At 43.3% G+C, this 20,423-nt stretch overlaps 2 protein-coding genes across 8 annotated transcripts in view; one reads left to right on the forward strand and one right to left on the reverse strand.

Moving 5' to 3' along the window:
• Positions 1–20,423, forward strand: part of LOC136331920 (zinc finger protein 420-like) — a 284,820-nt gene that overhangs the window by 40,898 nt on the left and 223,499 nt on the right. The window lies entirely within an intron of this gene.
• The window catches only part of LOC136331938 (zinc finger protein 420-like), a 60,183-nt gene that overhangs the window by 37,812 nt on the left and 1,948 nt on the right, over positions 1–20,423 (reverse strand). For 4 of the 7 annotated variants that reach the window (XM_066271113.1, XM_066271111.1, XM_066271112.1 and 1 more), the window contains exons 2-4: positions 19,140–19,355; positions 18,083–18,224; positions 10,466–10,539 (exon numbers count right to left, since the gene is read on the reverse strand). In XM_066271113.1, coding sequence (XP_066127210.1) covers positions 10,466–10,539; positions 18,083–18,224; positions 19,140–19,154 — 231 coding nt within the window. In that variant the 5' untranslated portion in view covers positions 19,155–19,355. Of the gene's footprint in view, positions 1–24; positions 2,332–5,194; positions 7,959–9,505; positions 9,718–10,465; positions 10,540–18,082; positions 18,225–19,139; positions 19,356–20,423 lie in introns of those variants that run through there. The other 3 variants (XM_066271109.1, XM_066271107.1, XM_066271114.1) reach the window with 3 other exon arrangements.

Genomic DNA, 20,423 nt, shown 5'->3' on the forward strand with positions numbered 1-20,423 from the left:
GATAGAAACATTTAATTTATTCCTATTTTAGGTGATAATTGGTAGGCATACAGTTTTTGCCACTTTATTTATTTTATATTTGATAGGCAGAAATAGAGAAAGGACCATTGAGCTGTATGTTCCCTGGTTGGGGGTCAAACACACTGCCTTGCATTTGGATGAGGCTCTTCACTGACTGAGCTAACTGGCTATGGAACCATTTTAGAATTCACTTATACATTCATAAAATAGAATTTTCAACTTCAACTAACATCAACAGCTAGACCTTCTAGGCAGAAAATCAACAAGGAAAGAGTGCTCTTAAATGACACACTGGATAAGATAAATTTAAGGTTCATCAAAGCATTTCACCCCAAAGTAGAACTACTGTATATACATTCTAGCCAGACCAAGGGAGGCTCAGTTGATAAAGCTTCAACAACTTAGGTTATAAAACCTGAGTTCGCCAGCCTTAGTACGGGCTCACTAGCTTAAGCGCAAGGTCACTGACTTGAGCATGGGATCATAAACATGACCCATTGGTGGCTCGCTTGAGCCCAACAGCTGCTGGCTTGAGACCGGATTAACTGGCTCAACTGGAGGATCCCAGGAGAGGCATATATAAGAAAACAATCAATAAACAACTAAAGTGCTGCAATTAGAAGATGCTGCCTCCCAACTCTCCCTCTGGTTTAAAAAAAATTACATGCATTCTAGACAAAATGAAGACAGAATGCCCTATATAGAGATTGTCAGATTCTGTTTCCTAATACAAGAAAAAAAAAGATTAATATAACAGTAATGTGCATCAATACACCTCCTCAACATCCCTCATTAGACACCTGAGTAATGGAACAACTCCCATTAAGCTGAGGCCCTGTAGCTTTTCTTGTAAAAAACCAAAAGTCTTAAAGATACTGTTAGTAAGTGAGCCCTGGCTGGTTGGCTCAGCAGTAGAGTGTCAGCCCATCGTGTGGAAGTCCAGATTCAATTTCCATCCAGGGCACAGAGAAGTGCCCATCTGCTCCTTCCCCCTTCCCCCTCACCTCTCTCTCTCTCTCTCCCCCTCCTGCAGCCAAGGCTCCATTGAAGCAAAGTTGGCACCGGCACTGAGGATGGCTCCATGGCCTCCACCTCAGGTGCTAGAATGGCTCTGATTACAGCAGAGCATTGCCCCCTGGTGGGCTTGTCAGGTGGATCCCAATTGGGTGCTTGCAGGAGTCTGGCTGTCTCCCTTCCCCCCACTTCTCACTTTGGAAAAATACCAAAAAAAAAAAAAAAATGTACAAGACACAGAACATCAGTAGGTGCATATAAATATGAACGCTGCACACAGTGAGACTATGGCTATGTCAGGAAGCACAGGAAAGCAGTATCCAATGTCGTTTTTGTGATGCTGGTGATTATCAGGGAAGGTGTGTGCACAGGAACTAATATCAAACAGCTCATACAGATGCAGGTCAGGACACTGAAAAAGCCAACAAAGTTTGGTGCTTCCACTTTTTATTCTTCCCACCTGAAATTCCTACTAATGATGAATCATTTGAAATACACTAAAGGCACAACAGGTGCCAACGGACATACCTCTGTCCATGCAGTGAACACAGAAAAATTTTGCATTCAAACACTAAGGATAATGTTTCATCAGATTGTTGCTGGCAAAGTGGACAGTGCATGAACCTGGGACACTGAGGTCCCTAATTTGAAACCTTATGGTCGCTGGCTGAAGCTCAGGATCAAAAACATAAACCCAAGGTTACTGGCTCAAAGCAAGAAGTCACTGACTTAGCTTCAGCCCCTCAGGCCAAGGCACAGGTGACAAGCAATCAATAAACAACTAACATGATGCAACTACAAGTTGAAGCTTCGCATCTCACTTCCTTTATAAGAAAAATATTTCAAACCCCAAACCTGCCCATGATCTCCACATTCTGCCAGAAAGCTTGACCAACAGTTGGCTACATTCATAATTGAGGATCAAACCTATTAAACATGTCCTGATTCCACATAAGTGATGCAAAAAAAGTAATGTAACACTGAAATATATAGGAATCTAATGCAAATTGAGACCAGAAAGATCATTTTCATTTTCAAATATACCACTTCCATTCCATTATTTAACAAAACTCCATATTCACATGAAAACACAGAGGACAGCATTAAAACATGAGTTGGAAATTACATACTTTGGGAAATATATAATGTAAAATGATTATGTAACTATATCTGTCACTGTATTTCAAAGATTTCAGATTACAAATAAAAAACCACAGGTCTTTGGTGGCTGAAGAGGGAAAGTAGTGCGATGCTGTTGCAATAAAACTTCAAAGGAAATAGCTGAGATGTGTGTAGCTGAGAAAAATTTTTAAAAATCAGAAACAGAAAATGAGGAACAAACAAGAAAAATTTTAATTTAACTTTAGAGAGGAGACAGGAACATTAATCTGTTACTGCATGTGCCCTGACCAGGCATCAAACCTGCAACCTTTGGCCTTTGGGACGATGTTCTAACCAAACATGCGATCCAGGAAGGGATAACACAACCTTGATTTTCCTGAGTTGAGCCAGTGGTGCAGCATGGGCACACATGTCCTCGCTCCACATGAAGCATTCACGTCATTTCCCACCTGCTAGTACACCATCACTGCTACTGAGATTCGAATCTCTTTATTACAGAGCATCTGTTAGAGTGACAGTACTGTCCTGTATATGTTCACTTCATCCAATGTCAGAAGAACAGTGACAGGACATCACCTAGTATTGGTATGACCACATTGGGAGAGAGGAGGAATTGACTTGAATAACATCACTTACAAATAGTGAAAATAATTTTTTTTTAATTAGCGAGAAGAGGAAAGATGGAGACAGACTCCTGCATGTGCTCAGATCGAGATCCACTAGGCAAGCCATCTAAGGGGCAATGCTCTACCATCTGAGTCCTTGCTCGATTGCAACAGAAGCCATTTTTTAGTGCTGAGGCAAAGGCCATTGAGCCATCCTCAGCACCTGGGGCCAACTCACTCTAATTGAGCCACGGCTGCAGGAAGAGAGGAAAACAAAGTGAAGAGAGGGGAGGGGTGGAGAAGCAAATGGATGCTTCTCCTGTGTGCTCTGATCGGGAATCGAATCCCAGACATCTATACACTGGAATGATGCTCTATCTATGAGCCAACAGGCCAGGGCCAAAAATAATTTTAAAACATCCATATAATGGTGTTACTCTCCAATGGAAAAATGGAATATACACTGCACCTAGAGAAATGGTGGAGTGAGAGATACTCCCAATTTCTCTTTGAAATTTGAACAAATTTTACAACTATACCCAGAGAAAAGGCCCAGATGAACCTGAAATATACACACACCAGATAGACAAAAGTATCATTGCCCAAGAAGGCAGGCCAAAAATAAAATCTGCTCACATTAGAAAAAAGCCAGAGGAATGAAATTTTCTCTTTCCTCAGGGACATGAGAGAGGGAGGAAGTGTTAGTGCAGGTTTTGTCTAGGAGCCAGGAGAAGAGGGGAAGGAGCCGTCCGTTTTCTGGCATCTGGCACACCCACTTGTTATTGCAGACTCTGGACGACCACAAAGCCAGTGGCGCACTCCCAACAACTGCGTGTATCTTCTTGGGATTGGCACCTGAGGCACAAAGGCACGCTTGATCAGCCCGCACACCCAGCGGAGTTTAGCCTGTGTGGCATACACACCTGATTTGCGCTCTGCGCCCCATCTCTTCCCGAAGTTTAGACACCAGATTGCAGCACACAGCAGCTGCCGGGACATGGCTGTGCTTTGAGAGCTTAAAAGTGATATGGCAGGAAGGACCAGGCTGTTACCCCAGCCACCTAGTCCCACATAGCTACCCTCGTTGTGCAGTGATGGTGCTGGACCCCCCATCAGCTGGGTCTCCAGACTGCTGTCTGGGGCGGGGGTGCCAGTGCACTGGATCCTCTTCTTTATAGGGCAAGAGGGTGAAGCACCAGAGGACCCCTGCTGGGCCATTGCTAGACCCAAAAAGTTGCAAAGCCCTAAGAAGCCCCTCCTACCAACATGACTGGGGCCCCTCCTGCATCATTACGACAGTGATGCCTCAGCAGAATTCCACCCAATAATCTCACAGAGGAAAATCTTGAAGTACAGCACCTCCTACCAGAAAAGGGAATGTTACCTCTCAAAACTGAAAAAAAAAATTTTTTTTTCTTTTTCTGCTCTACCTCATTCTTTCTTCTTTCCTTTTTCTTCTTTTTCCCGTGAACGTCATTATTCTTAGTTGTTGTTTTATTCTGGATTTTTGCAATGGTTTTATTTGACAGTTTCTATTTTTTTCTCCCCCTCCCCACATCCCCCACCCTTTTCTCCCTCTACTGGGTATATAACCCAAAACTCGAAAACATGAGTATGTAAAGACACATGCATCCTCATGCTCATTGAAGCTGTTCACAGTGGCCAAGACATGGAAACAACCGAAATGCCCTCCAACAGAGGACTGGATAAAGATGTACAAATATACACTGGAATACTACTCAGCCATAAGAAATTATGACATCGGGTCATTTACAACAACGTGGATGGACCTTGATAACATACTGAGTGAAATAAGTGGATCAGAAAAAGCTAAGAACTGTACTGAGACTCATGGACATAGATAAGAGTGCAGCAGTTACCAGAAAGAGGAGAAGAGAGGAAAGAAAGAGAAGTGGGAGGAGGGGGGGGGAGGATAAAGGGAAACAAATATAGGGTCACGAAGGATGATTTGACTTTGGGTGATGGGTATACAGCACAATCAACTGTCCAAATGATGTGGAGATGTTGTCTCTAAATCTATGTACTCTGGTTGACCAATGTCACCCTGTTAAATTGTCTAAAAAAAAAAGAGAAAATGGAATATACTAAACAAAATTATACTTCATGTGATGTCTGTGAAATGGATGCACTTCCCAGTTGATTTCTCTGTGCCACTACATTGCAAAGAAATCATTTTTTACATCTCTGAGCAGGTCACATAAACAACATTTTGTGACCAACAAAATAAGAAAACACTATAGTAGGTTTTGTATTAAAGAAGAGCTAACCGCATCATGAGTTTCCAAAACCAAAACTCATCAGTATAGGAATAAAGTTAATTGTACAGAAATGCAATGTACAGAAAATCATTCACATTAGAAATTTGAGATTTGTACTTGGCTTGTAACTGATCAGTTTTGTTGAATTACCTATGTTGAAGCATTATGCCCAAGTCAACTTGTGGAGGCCACAGCAGAAAGCTGGAAGAGAGAAGAACCCAGAGCACATGCTTTTTCCCCCCTTTTTTGACAGAGAAAGAGAGGGTTAGAGAGATGGACAGATAGGGACAAACAGAAATACAGAGATGAGAATCATCAGTTCTTCATTGCAGCACCTTGGTTGTTCATTGATTGCCTTTTCATGTGCCTTGACCAGGAGGGCTACAGAAAAGCAAGTGACCCCTTGCTCAAACCACTGATTTGGGCTTCAAGCCAGCAACTATGGATTCATGTCTATGGTCCCATACTCAAACCAGCAACCCTGTGCTCAAACTGGTGAGCCCGAGCTCAGGCTGGCAACCTCAGTGCCTCAAACTTGGGTCCTCCTCTTGCCAGTTTGATGTGCTATTCACTCTGCAACTGCTTGGTCAGGCTGAGCAAATGTCTTTAATAACATCCATTTAAAGAGTACTCAGGGTTCTAGATGTAAGTTTAGATTGTAAAAAATAAACCAAAACAGTGAGGTTTTGTAAGTTATGCAGAAAACTTATCTAAGGTGATACATGGTGAAAGGCCTGAAGTGTGAGAAATTCTGTTGCACAGTGTTGTCGAGTAAGGTTCACACACTGTGTAAAGTTTTCCATATTCTTTAGGTCTATTCCTCTTCCTTCCCAGTATTATCAGATATTGGGTAAGATATGTATAAGAACAAAGACTCTCTAACATAAATTATATTTTAAGGCTTAATTTTTTGATCTTCAATGAAGTTGAACTCATTGAGGTTTAAAACTTGTTAAATTACTGACATTTTTACTGTTCATGTCCATCCTTAATTCTGCAACGTTCAGCAAGTTTTCAGCGCAGATAAAGGGCTTTGCGACATACTTTACAATTGCAAGGTGACTCTCTGGTATGTAGTCTTTTGCTCAGAAAGATGAGAGAAGTCATTTCAGGTTTTGCCACAACCTCCATATTTGTAAGGTTTCTCTTGAGAATAAATTTTTGAATGTTGATTGATTCCCCTGCCAACCAAAAACCTTATTACACTCCATAAAAATGTTAGATTTCTGTACAGTATGAAATCTCTGAGTTTGAGGAAGGTTTCAGGATTGGCCAAAGGCTGTGGTACATTCCCTACATTGATAGCTCTTCTCTCCAATATGAACTCTCTGATGTTTATTAAAAACTGAGAAATGACCAAAGGCTCTGCCACATCCCCTACATTTAAAAGGCTTCTCACAGTATAAAGTCTCTGATGTTCAGGAAGGTTGGAGGAAAACCTAAAGTCTTTGCCACATTCTCCACATTTAAAGGGTTTCTGACAAGTGTGAACCCAATGCTGAGTAAGATTTGGTGATCTTCAAAAGGCTTTGCCACATTCTCTACATTTGTATGATTACTCTTTGTGAATTCTCTGATGTAGTTAGCTATGACTTCCACATAAAGGCACTGCCACATTCTAAACATTTATAAGACCTCTCTTCAGTATGATTTTTCTAATGATTTGTAAGAGCTGGTGAACTTCTAAATTCTAAAGGCTTTGCCACATTGTCTGCATTTGTATTGGTTCTTTCCCGAGTTATTAGATGTACAATAGAGTAAGGTGTGAGTTCAGTATCAAGTTTTTGCCACATTAGAAACATTTATGAGACCTCTCTCCAGTATGAATTTTCTGATGGTTTGTAAGACTTGATGAACTTCTAAAGGCTTTGCCGCATTGTCTGCATTTGTATGGTTTCTCTCCCGAGTGAATTCTTCGATGTACAGTAAGGTGTGAGATCAGGATAAAGCTTTTGCCACATTCTAAACATTTATGAGACCTCTCTCTAGTATGAAATTTCTGATGGTTTGTAAGACTTGCTGAACTTCTAAAGGTTTTGCAACATTGTCTACATTTGTATGGTTTCTCTCCAGTGTGAGTTTTTTGATGTCTATTAAGACATGAGGAACGGCTAAAGGATTTGCCACATTGCCTACAACTGTATGGTTTCTCTCCTGAGTGAATTCTTTGATGTTCAGTAAGGTATCCTTTCTGGATAAAGGTTTTGCCACATTCTAAACATTTATGAGACCTTTCTCCAGTATGAGCTCTCTGATGTGTACTATGAGCTGACGAACTTCTAAATGCTTTGTCACATTCTCTACATTTATATGGTTTCTCTCCCGTATGAATTCTTTGATGTACAGTGAGAGTTGAGGAACAGCTAAAGGCTCTGCCACATTCTCTACATTTATATGGCTTCTCTCCCGTGTGAATTCTTTGATGTACAGTAAGAGTTGAGGAATGGGTAAAGGCTTTACTACATTCTGTGCATTTATAAGGTCTCATTTCATTGTAAATATTTGTCTCATGTAAAGTATGATATAAATGCCAATTAAATGTTTTACCAAATTCTTCAGATTTAAAAATATTTTCTTCACTATGTACTTTCTTAACTCTGTTTACATTGAATATTTCACTGAAAGCTCTCTTACACAAATTATAAGTGTAAGATTCCTCCTCAGTATGAATATTCTCATCTTCAGTATGATTTGAAGTTTGTTTAAAAGATTTGATAAATTTACTTTGTTCATTTGTTATCTCTACAACATGAATAACCTGATGAATATTAGGATGTGATATCTGATCAAATGCTTTTCCATGTTCATAATGGTTCTCTGGAAATGGAGTTTTCTCATTTTCACTATGAATTGATTCTTGTTTAAAGTTCTTCCAATGTTCATTGCATTGATAACTTCTGTCTTCATTATGTATACTCTGGTAATCATCAAAGATAGATATGCCTTTAGTGAAAGGTATAATTTCATTTAACCTGTACACTTATTCCCAAATAATTACTCTGTGATAAGTATTAAACCATGTTGGGTGTATAAAATTTGCTCTGAGGTTTATGAAAATTACAGACATTAAAATGAAAAAAATATTTCTTGGTGAAAGAATAAGGATTCCTTTTTGAAGGCATTGATAAAGTGTTTCCATAATTTTATATGGGCATGAAAAACCTCTAGATGTTAAAAATCATTGATTGAAAGTTTAATCTCACCATACATTTAAAACAAATTAAATGATTATCTACTTCACCGATTATAGAAGTTCCTGATTTTCCGGATTTCCTTTTCAAGAACATATAATAGTAAAAAGGAATTTTTTTAAATTGTTTTTAAATTTATTTTAGTGAGAGGATGGGAGGCAGTAAGACAGTGTCCCAAATGCGCCCTGACCAGGATCCACTGGCAAGCCCAGTAGGGGATGATGCTTCCCACATTGGGGCCCTTGCTACGTTGCACAGCAACACAGCCATTTTCTTTGTATTTTTCTTAATTGAGAAGCAAAGAGGCAGAGAGTCAGACTCCCGCATGCGCCCAACCGAGAACCACTTGGCAAGCCCACTAGGGGGCAATGCTTTGTCCATCAGGGGGCTGTTGCTCCATTGCAGCTAAAGCTAATTTAGCACCTGTGCCAAGGCCATGGTGCCATCCTCAGCACTGGGGCAACTTGCTTCAATGGAGCCTTGGCTACGAGAGGGAAAGAGAGAAATAGAAGGGAAAGTAGTGGAATTGAAAAGCAGATGGTTGCTTTTCCTATGTGCCCTGACCAGGAATTAAACCCAGGATTTCCACACTCCAGGCCCATGTTGTACCACTGAGCAAACTGGCCAGGGCTGCAACACAGCCATTTTTCTAGATCCTGAGGTAGAGGCCCTGGAACCATCCTCAGCACCCAAGGCAAATTCTAACTATTCCAGCCATGGCTGTGGGAGGGAAAGAGAGAGAGAAAGAATAGGGAGAGGTGGAGAAGCAGATGGTTGCCTCTCTGGTGTGGCCTGACCAGGAAACACACACGACACATTCACACGAGGGACCAATGTTCTATCACTGAGCAAACCGGACAGGGCCAAGCATTATTTTTTAGAAACTAATTGATATGCAGCGTAACTGACTTAAGGAGGCATTTTCTAAACGTGTAATATTTTTTAACTATTTAGAAAATGAAAAGTTAGTCACAAACACTTGTTGTGCACTGGCCAGACACCTCAGTTGGTTAGTGCACCATCCCAAAGCACAGAGGCTGCTGGTTCAATTCCCAGTCAGGGCACATGCAGGAGCAGCTTGATGTTCTTGTCTTTCTCCACCTCTTTCTCTCTGTCTCTGGCTAAAATCAATGCAATAAGTGTTTGGGTTTTTTTCTTTTTGGGGAGAGGCAGGGAGACACAAGAATATTGAGCTGCTCCTATACGAGCCTTGATCAGTGAATCAAACTGGCAATGTCTGTGCTCTGGGAAAACTTTATAACCAACCAAGCTCTTTGGGCAGGGCTTAATTTATTTTTTTATTTTCAGAGAGATAGAGACAGGGAGAGAGAGGAGGGAAAGAGAGACAGGGGAGAAAGGAAGCATTCATTGGTTGTTCCACCCTGTCATCCACTCACTAGCTCCTTTTCATGTGAGCCTTACCAGTGATGAAATCCACAACCTTGTTGTTTCAGGGTGCTGTTCTTACCCAGTTGAGCTAACAGGCTAGAGTGCAACAACCGTTTAAAAATTAACAATAAGACTTGTCCTGGCCCTGGCCGGTTGGCTCAGCGGTAGAGCGTCGGCCTGGCGTGTGGGGGACCCGGGTTCAATTCCTGGCCAGGGCACATAGAAGAAGCGCCCATTTGCTTCTCCACCCCCCTCCTTCCTCTCTGTCTCTCTCTTCCCCTCCCGCAGCCAAGGCTCCATTGGAGCAAAGATGGCCCGGGCACTGGGGATGGCTCCTTGGCCTCTGCCCCAGGCTCTAGAGTGGCCCTGGTTGCGGCAGAGCAACCCCCCCCCCCCAGGGGCAGAGCATCGCCCCCTGGTGGGAGAGCGTCACCCCTGGTGGGCGTGCTGGGTGGATCCCGGTTGGGTGCATGCGGGAGTCTGTCTGACTGTCTCTCCCTGTTTCCAGCTTCAGAAAAATACAAAAAAAAAAAAAAAAAAAAAAAAAAAAAGACTTGTCCCACCAAGACCAAAACCCTCCGTTGTTTATACTGTCATCCTGGTGTGCAGAGGTTGCAGCCTCAATCTCTGGTCAGGGCACATACTGGAAAAGATCAATGTTTCTGTCTGTTACTTTTTCTCTCTCACTCTCTCCCCATTCCTCTCTCTAAATTAATAAATAACAAAAATAATTGCTTCAGGTTAGTTCTATCCATATTAACATCCTTTCATCTCACCACTCTTTCTAAAATTCTAAGGCTTTCATTAAGTGTACAGTATCAAAACCACAACATCTATATCTTACCAGTATTATTCTAGAGAAGAAATCTTCTATTCCTGGCTTTCGTAACATGGTCTTGTTTTCTTCAGATGGCACAGCTAAAAGATACAAAATAAATGGACTTACCAGCAATAATTGACAAAATTACCCAAGAAACACCCAGGCACACAATGGCGATATGAACTGGCTGCTTTGCTGCTTCCTGAAAGGCTATTTCTGTTCCGCATGACACAGGGCACCAAGAAAAGGGCAGCACAGGGTGAATGCAGTGTAGGCTATTTTAACTGTTCAAACACAGAGAGACTGCAGTACTGAAAACAGGTATCAAAAACAAAAAAGCATGACCAGAAGTGGGGCACAGTTAGACTGTCAACCTGGGTTGCTGACGTCCCAGGTCTAATCCCCAAGGTCTCTGGCCTCAGTGCACACTCATTTGGCTGCAGTGCAGGCGCTAAAGTTGAAAAGCAAGGTAACCACATCAGACCAGGTGGTGGTGCAGTGGATAGAGTGTCGGCCTGGGACACTGAGGACCCCGGTTCAATACACCAACATCAGCATGACCAGGTAGTGGGCAGTGAATACAGTGTCGAACTGGGACACAGAGGACCCAGGTTCAAAACCCCGAGGTCGCCAGCTTGATCACAGGCTCATATGGTTTGAGCAAGGCTCACCAGCTTCAGCAGGAAAAGGGTCACTTGGTCTGCTATAACCCCCCCAGGGCCAAGGCACACATGAGAAAGCAATCGATGAACAACTAAGGAGCTTCAATGAAGAACTGATGCTTCTCCTCTCTCTCCCTTCAGATCTGTCTGTCCCTATTTCTCCCTCTCTGTTACACAAAAAAAGAGGAAGCAATTGAGAACACATTGAAAAGATGTAGGCTGTAATCCACTTCACACACACACACACCCTTCACTTCTTTATTATATGCGGCTTAAGTGTCTGTTGCCGATAGCTTATTGGTTGCTTGCGTAACTGTACTAGCCAATGGGGTGAAGTTGCCACGGCTGAACGCAAATTGAGCGGGTCAGGGGGAGGTGAACATTTGTTTGCATTGGCAATCATCTGCTTTTGAAACAATTTAAGGCTGAACACAAATTGAGCCTGTCAGGGGGAAGGTGAATATTTGTTTGCATTGGCAATCATCTGTTTTACATAAAAACTACGTCTTGCCTGAACAGGCGGTGGCGCAGTGGATAGAGCATCGGACTGAGATGCAGAAGACCCAGGTTCGAGACCCCGAGGTCGCCAGCTTGAGTGCGGGCTCATCTGGTTTGAGCAAAAGCCCACCAGCTTGAACCCAAGGTCGCTGGCTCCAGCAAGGGGTTACTCGGTCTGCTGAAGGCCCACGGTCAAGGCACGTATGAGAAAGCAATCAATGAACAACTAGGTGTTGCAACGTGCAATGAAAAACTAATGATTGATGCTTCTCATCTCTCTCCATTCCTGTCTGTCTGTCCCTGTCTATCCCTCTCTCTGATTCACTCTGTCTCTGTAAAAAATAAATAAATAAAATTAAAAAATAAAATAAAATAAAGTTTTCATTAAAAAAAAAACACAACTATGTCTTAACGTAATTTCTTTTAAGAATGACTCCTAGAAAATACAGCACTGAAGAGGAGAGAAGAGGAGCTAAAGCTGCACAAAAACGGCTTTCTCGACAAAAAGAAACCACTGAGCAGAGAAAGACAAGGCTTGCTTCAGTCGCAGAGCAAATGCATCTTTCTCGGCAAAATGAGACTGATGAGCATAGAGAAACAAGGCTTGCCTCAGATGTAAGACAAAAAAGCCTGTCTCGACAAAATGAGTCCCTTGAACAAAGGCAGGAGAGAAATGCAAAAAAAACGACAGAGTAATGCTGACCAAAACACAAAAAGGATTAAAACAGTTTCAAACGGAGAAACTTTAATTTTTGGGCATTCCTCTGGTGACATGAATATTAAATGTGAACACTGTCAGTCCTTAAACTTCAAGTTAGAAACTAATCGATTTGACCGTGGTGAGAAAGGATTTTCTCAATGTTGCAAGTACGGAAACACTGTAGTTCCACTAATTGAGAATTATCCACCACTCTTGAATAAATTATTGACTAATCAGCATCCAAATAGCAAACAGTACATGGATAGTATTCGATCCATTAATAGTTCGTTTGCTCTTGCGTCCATGGGAAACAAACCAATTGACTTGCCTGGACCAGGACTTTATTGCTTTCGACTTCATGGTCAAGTTTACCATCAAACTGTAACTTTGCATCCTTCTGACAGGAAAAGAAAGTTTGCTCAATTATATATACTTGATCCTTCAGAAGCCAGTTCGGCACGTTTAAGGGGGAAACCCCGTGGAGCACTAAGCAAAGGGGCGTCCTCGCCGCCTGCCCTGGGTAATTCAGTTTGAATTAGCAGACACCTTTGCACAAATCATTTTAATTACAATTTATAATATCTAGAACAGCGGTCATTTCATATGACCGCCGGGCTTTCTAGTCTAAATAAAGAAACACGGTTAAAGGTGAGATTGCCAGTGCACTGGGGAAGAGGAATACTTGTCAGTCTCCTTTGACAACTGGAAGGTTAGTATGAACCCCCGAATTGGTCAGACCTGGACCAAAGCCGTGTTGGCAACAGGAGGGTTGGAATCAGGGTTTTATCCCTTAGTCAGGAGTCTTGCAAAATGCCACTGATGTCGTTGATTCTACAAACAAGGTAATATTTTTTTATATGTGAATTACAGTGCTGCCAAAGCTTCTGCAAATTGTTTATCTTGCAACTCAACTGTCTAAAGATGCTCTGGGCGAGTTTAAAAGGTCCCGGGGTGACCAGGCTGGCCAACGCCTCAAGCAAGCCATTCCCCCTCCTCCTACAGGTTTACACTGTCCTTGGAATGCAGGCTGGCTGACCTATCAGAAAATAGAGCCTCTGGGCCTCTTGTACAAACAACTATTGTGCTTTAAACTCCCCTAATTGTCAGGTCCCTTTTCTAAGAAAGCTTTCCCAGATATTTCTGCAAAGACAAACTTCTTGCTATATTCTAAAATGAAGGCCAGGAAGCCATTAAGTGAGAGAATAGCAAGACAGTTAACAATAACTTCACAGTGGGGGATGAGAATATTCTCTTTTGAGCCCAGGTATGAAGTTGGGTGACAGAAATCTGAATTTTAAAGGGGGCTCAGGATTTAAAAGTGCCCTGAACCAGAACCTTACAGAAACCATTCAAAAGTTGTAAAATATGAATAATCATTAAATATTCCAGATTAAGTACATACCATGACAAAAGAGAAAGCAAATTTAAAAACTCATTGCTTTTCCCTGAAGTACACTTAAAGTACAAAGCCACTTCCTAAATATGAAGAGTGCAATGCTGTATCCCACTTCTTACTACAAAGGAAAAATCCTGCATATGTGTTGGGCAGATAAAATATATTATGCTCACTTTGTTGAAGATGGCGCTGCCCACGTGGAAGCCCCTCACCTAGGTAACCGCTTGGGATGGGAGTGTTTGTATTAATATGTGTTGGGGGTGGGCTATGGGCAGGCAGGATCCTTGTAGCCTGGGGCTTGGTTTTAGGACTAAGCCTTTTCCACCCTTTTTGATGTGGGGTGGTGCAATCCCATCATGTCTCAGATAAATCACTTAGTATTAGAGACTTCCCTATTTTGTATATTGGATTAAGGGTTTGGATTTCTACACTATAAAGTGGGCCGGGAGCTTGCTGTCTCTCAGTTCCTGGGATTAGCATGAGAGAGGAGAGCAGAGAAAGGCCACGTGGAGGAGATCAGGAGAAGCAGCCAAAATGGTGGAGTGCTGAGTGAGAAGCCAGCTTGTGCAGTTTGTGCAGGGAGAAGGAAGGAGATGGGGAACAGAGGTGAATAAGTCTGGTGAGCTAGAAACCTTTGATTCTAGGAAACTGAGATAAGTCAATAGCTTTGTGAGCACCGAATGAGTGGGTTTTGGAGCCCAGTGTGTGTTTTACTTGCCCGCCAGTTGCAAGCTAAGATTAAAGCTGATGGCCCACCAGTTTTTGGCTCCGTTGTTTCTTTACCGATTGTCTGAATCTAATGTGAACCTGCATGGCCAGACGGCTGTGATGGTGGCCATGGCAACTGGCCATACAATATGGCATCAGCACTTGTGAATCCAAAAGCACAAATATGACAAAGATCTCCTCAAAAAGTGAAAAAAAGGCTCATACTGGCAGACAGCAAACACACAAGAAAGATCTCTTCCCTGTCATTCAGTGGCTCCCAAAGCCCAGATGCATTCTGCCGTTTCTCCTGTAATCAAAGGACTGCACCACATACCTCAGCACTCTCTCTCTCCCTCTGGGTTCCTCCTCATCAGCCTGCACTCCATTGCATACTTTCTGCCCTCCCTTAGACAGGGGCAACACACCTTTCTTTAGTAAGCATTAGAATCACAACAGCCCTTCTCAAGCAGGAAGTTAATCCACAATTTGCAATCTACCACCCTAAGGGCAAGTATCCAGAGAGATACAAAAGGCCATTGCAACAGTAAGGCAAAATATAAGCAAGAAAACCTAACACTTATTTTAAACTTATTTGCCCAACAGACACAGCCCTGGACAGCTCTCAACAGCACAACAGAACTGCAGAATGACAGTGATGACAAAAGCAGCTAACAGTGGACTTTCCTACCTGTTGGGCAATAACCTAAGGTGGCCTATGACACTAACTTATGGAAGGACTCTAAGATACACAGAGACATGAAATTACTCTAATGTGGACAATTAAAAAATACAGAATTTAAATATTTATTTCCTTCTTTTTCAAATTAAAGGAGGGGAGATAGACAATTCGTGCATGCACCCCAATGAGATACACGTGAAAACCCTGTCTGGGGATGTTCTATCCATCTGGGACAATGGTCACAACTAAGCTATTTTTGCCACTTGAGGTGGAAAGACCACAGAGCCTTCCTCAACTTCCAGGGATAATACACTGGAACCAATTGACACATGGCTTCAAGAGAGAGAGGGAGAGAGAGAAAGAGAGAGAGAGGAATAGAGAGAAGGGGGAAGAGAAAGGGTGGAGAAGCAGAAGGTCACTTCTTCTGTATTCCCTGAGTGGAATCTAACCCAGGACATCCAAATGCCGAGCCAATACTTTTCCACTGAGCCAAAGGTCCAGGGCCCAGACCTGAAAGTTGTAAAGATAATTCATACTAAGCAAAAGAACATTTTGAATTAAAGCAGAGAATTAGATCTTCACACTTTCGGGAGATGCTTTGTGTTGTAAGGAAATCACTGAGTCCGCACTCTGTAGGGTTCTGTGGGAAACCTTCATAGGATAAGAAATGATGTATCGCCCTGGCCGGTTGGCTCAGCGGTAGAGCGTCGGCCTGGCGTGTGGGGGACCCAGGTTCGATTCCCGGCCAGGGCACATAGGAGAAGTGCCAATTTGCTTCTCCACCCCCCCCCCTCCTTCTTCTCTGTCTCTCTCTTCCCCTCCTGCAGCCAAGGCTCCATTGGAGCAAAGATGGTCCAGGTGCTGGGGGTGGCTCCTTGGCCTCTGCCCCAGGCGCTAGAGTGGCTCTGGTCGTGGCAGAGCGACCCCCCGGAGGGGCAGAGCATCACCCCCTGGTGGGCAGATCGTCGCCCCTGGTGGGCGTGCCGGGTGGATCCCGGTCGGGCGCATGCGGGAGTCTGTCTGACTGTCTCTCCCTGTTTCCAGCTTCAGAAAAATACATAAAAAAAAAAAAAAAAGAAATGATGTATCTGCCTGACCAGGCAGTGGCGCTCTGGATAGAGCATTGGACTGGGGCACAGAGGACCTAATTTGGAAACCCCTATGTTGCTGGCTTGAGCGTTGGCTCACCAGCTTTAGTACAGGATTGCTGGCTTGAGCCAGGGGTCACAGACATGATTCCTTGGTTGCTACCCTGAGCCCAAAGGTCACTGGCTTGAGCAAGGCATCACTCACTGTGCTGTAGCCCCCCATCAAGGCACATAAAACAAAGCAATTAATGGACAAGAAAGGTGCCCCAACAAAAAATTGGTGCTTCTTATCTCTCTCTCTTACTGACTGTTCCTATTGGTCCCTCTCTCTGTCTCTCTGTCAAAAAAAAAAAAAAAAGAAAAAGAAAAAAAGAAATGATACATCTGAAACATGACATATGTCTTGAGAATCCTGAAATTTCTGCACCCAATTTGAGGATCTCATACACTTCTGTCAAAAACTCCAAATTAGAAAAAAAAGCTTATCATGTAATTCCTCAGATACGTGCACCACAGGTTTTCCCAGGTCCCCAAAACTGTGGAAGAGGAGCCAGATCATGGCAGCCCTCACAGACCAAGGATGGACTCCACCCCCACTGCTAATGTGATGACAGAAGTCACTGGAGCAAAAGCAGAGTCCCGAGAGGACGCAAGAGCACAGGTTGTGTTGGAGACCAGCTGTGCCTCTATGACAGGAGTCGGGAACCTTTTTGGCTGAAAGAGCCATGAACACCACATATTTAAAAATGTAATTCTGTGAAAGCCATACAACAACCTGTGTTCTTTAAGCATTATCCAATAAAAATTTGGTGTTGTCCCAGAGGACAGCTGTGATTGGCTCCAGCCACCTGCAACCATGAACATGAGCAGTAGGAAATGAATGGATTTTAATACATGAGAATGTTTTATATTTTTACCGTTATTTTTTTTTTTTATTAAAGATTTGTCTGCGAGCCAGATGCAGCCATCAAAAGAGCCACATCTGGCTCGTGAGCCATGGGTTTCCAACCCCTACTCTATGACAACAGGAATACACCTGGGCCTCTCACAGCCCTTTCCACTGCAGCAGCTTCCCAACCACACTGTAAGGTCTGGCCTCCTCCATGACCTTTAGGTCTGTCACCTGAGTCATCTGGCTCCTCATCCCACCTACCTGGGTGGAAGGATACTGTCATTTTCCTTCACAGCTCCAATTTCTAATTCATTTTGTGCCCAGGTGAGAAGACGTGAAACAGTATTACAGTGTTCTAGAAAATAACTTTCTTTTCCTTTTTCTTTTTCCATGTAGCCTATTAAATTTTAGGGGTGATATTGGTCAACTAGGTAACAGAGATTTGGGGCAAACATCTCCACATCATTTGGACATTCGATTACGTTGTATACCCATCACCCAAAGTGAAATCATCCTCCATCACCTTATATATTTGTCCTACTTTATGTCCTTACCCCTCCCCACCTTCCTCTCAATCTTCCCCATTCCCCTCCATTTCCCCCTTTACCGTCCCCATAGTAACCACTGCACTCCTATTTCTGTCCATGAGTCTTAATTTTGTATTTCACCTCTATATAAAATCATAAAGTTCTTAGCTTTTCCTAATTTACTTATTTCACTCAGTATGTAATCAAGGTCCAGCCATGTTGTCATGAGTGATACATAATTTTCCAAAATATTATTTTCTGATAGCACCTTAATCATTCTAGACAACATGTAAATTTTCATACACTGAGTCCTAATTAATGTCAATCATGAAGCCTTTTTTTTTATACCAGGAAACCCCCATATTTGTTCCCTGACTGCATAACTGTAAAATCTACCCTGCAAGGCAGAAGTTCCCATATTATGTTCCTCCTATGTAAGGAAACAAAACCCTGCAGGTAGAGAATAAAATCAGGAAGGAAGTCATCCTCACCCAGGGAGACCAGGTTCCTGTAGTTCTCCAACATCACATCCGTGTACAGTTTCCGCTGAGCTGGGTCCAGGCATTCCCACTCCTCCTGAGAGAAATCTACAGTCACATCCCTGAAGGTCACATTCCTGAAGATCAATGGTTTCTGAAAAAAAAAAAGACACATTAATGACAGTCCACAGTCTGAATTCATGTCATCCAACATTAAAACACATTTAGAAGTATTTTTGTCATAGGAAAAAATAATCTAGTAAAATCATTTTCACACAACAATATATATTTTTTCTGAGTGTGTGTGTGAGAGAGAGAGATAAATAGAGTCACACAAACTGGTTTGAGAGAGGTGAGAAGCATCAACTCAAGTTGTGGCACTTTTAATTGTTCATTAACTATATATTAATTTTTTTGTTGTTGTTATTTTTCTGAAGTTGGAAACGGGGTAGCAGTCAGACAGACTCCCGCATGCGCCCGACCGGGATCCACCAGGCATGCCTACCAGGGGGCAATGCTCTGCCCACCTGGGGTGTTGCTCTGTTGCAACCAGAGCCATTCTAGCACCTGAGGCACAGGCCTTGGGGCCATCCTCAGGGCCCAGGCCAACTTTTTGCTCCAGTGGAGCCTTGGCTGTGGGAGGGGAAGAGAGAGACAGAGAGGAAGGAGAGGAGGAGGGGTAGAGAAACAGATGGGTGCTTCTCCTGTGTGCCCTGTCCGGGAGTCGAACCTGGGACTCCTGCACACCAGGCTGACGCTCTACCACTGAGCCAACCGGCCAGGGCTTCATTAACTATATTTTGATACATACTTTGACCAGGTGGCCCTAGCTGAGCCAGTACCCATTATGAGCTGATGCTGCCCAATTAACCCCCCCTCTTTCTCTGTCTCCAGCTTTCTCTTTCCTCTGTATCTAAAATCAATAAATAAAATTTAAAAAAATAAGTAAATGGAAACAACCTCACTCAGCAGGAACATCAGAAGTAGAGAATTACAGGTTGCAGGTCCTAAATCCACTGAAGTTAGGAAAAAAAGCAAACACAGCCTCTGCCCAGGACACATCGCTTACCTGAGAAGCAGCCATTCTGTCCTGGTCCTGCTCCCACTTGTTTTCTCAGGTGACAATATATTCAGGAGTCAAATTTACATTTTTAGAATGTGCCGCCGCGTGTGTCCACACAGCTCCTTTATCCACTTCCACCACACTCACAGACAGAAGGACCTGGAAATGCTGAAAAGGCCACACTCTCCTGTCCTTCCTCACTGGAGTCAGCCAACAGTGCTCCTACAGGGAGACCACAGTGTTATTTTCCTGTCTTCACCTGTCTGTCCTCCCTCAGACATCCACACATTCCCACAGCAATGAGAACGGGCGCTGCTCTCCTGAACACCCAAACCCAACACAACACCCTGTCACCTGCCCTGACCATCCCTGCTCCCCACTCTCACTAATGCATCCCGGGCGCTCTCCTCTCTGGAGCATGTCTGTGCCTCCCCACTTACCTTTCCCTGTCTCTCTCCTAAGATTCGAGGGTTCCTCTTTTGCCTCTGAAACCTGTTTCTTGAACCCACTTCTACTTCTGTGACTTGCAGTAAGGGAGAGAGATGAGAAGCATCAATTCTTTGGTGCAACTCCTTAGTTGGTCATTGATTGCTTTCTCATATCTGCCTTCACAGGGGAGAGGGGGAATTCTGGCAGAAGTAGTGACTGACTGCTTGCTCAAGCCAGCGACCTTGGGTTTCAAGGCAGTGAACTTTGGGCTCAAGGCAGCGACCATAGGGTCATGTCTATGATCCCACACTCAAGCCGGCAACCCAGGGTTCAAGCTGGTGACCTCGGGGTTTTGAACCTAGGTCCTCTGCATCCCAGTCCGACGTTTCATCCACTGCGACACTACCTGGTCAGCCTACTTTTGTGACTTCTAAATTAAATTTATCATATTAAAAAGAAAAACAGAAAGCAAATGCATCCAGGATCCTTCTTGTTAATCCCTGGGCTCACACTGAACTCACCTGAGGTAGCTTATGAAAACCACAATGCTACCTGACCTGTGGTGCCGCAGTGGATAAAATGTTTACCTGGAACACTGAAGTTGCTGGTTCAAAACCCTGGGTTTGCCTAATCATAGCACATATGGGAGCGGATGTTTTCTGCTCCTCCCTCCCTCCCTTCTTTCTCTCTCTCTCTCTCTCTCCCCCTCACTACGCTCTAAATTGAATAAATAAAGAACAAAACAAAACAATGCTGCTCCATGGAGAGCAGCTCCCCAAGTATGAGGGGGATGGTGGAGGTGCTGTCCTTTCTTAAAAATCAAGCCATCGACTAGCACCCCAGAGGGGAATGGTTTAGCTT

The sequence above is a fragment of the Saccopteryx bilineata genome, chromosome 3 (genome assembly GCF_036850765.1).
Source record: "Saccopteryx bilineata isolate mSacBil1 chromosome 3, mSacBil1_pri_phased_curated, whole genome shotgun sequence".
NCBI classification, from domain to species: Eukaryota; Metazoa; Chordata; class Mammalia; order Chiroptera; family Emballonuridae; genus Saccopteryx; species Saccopteryx bilineata.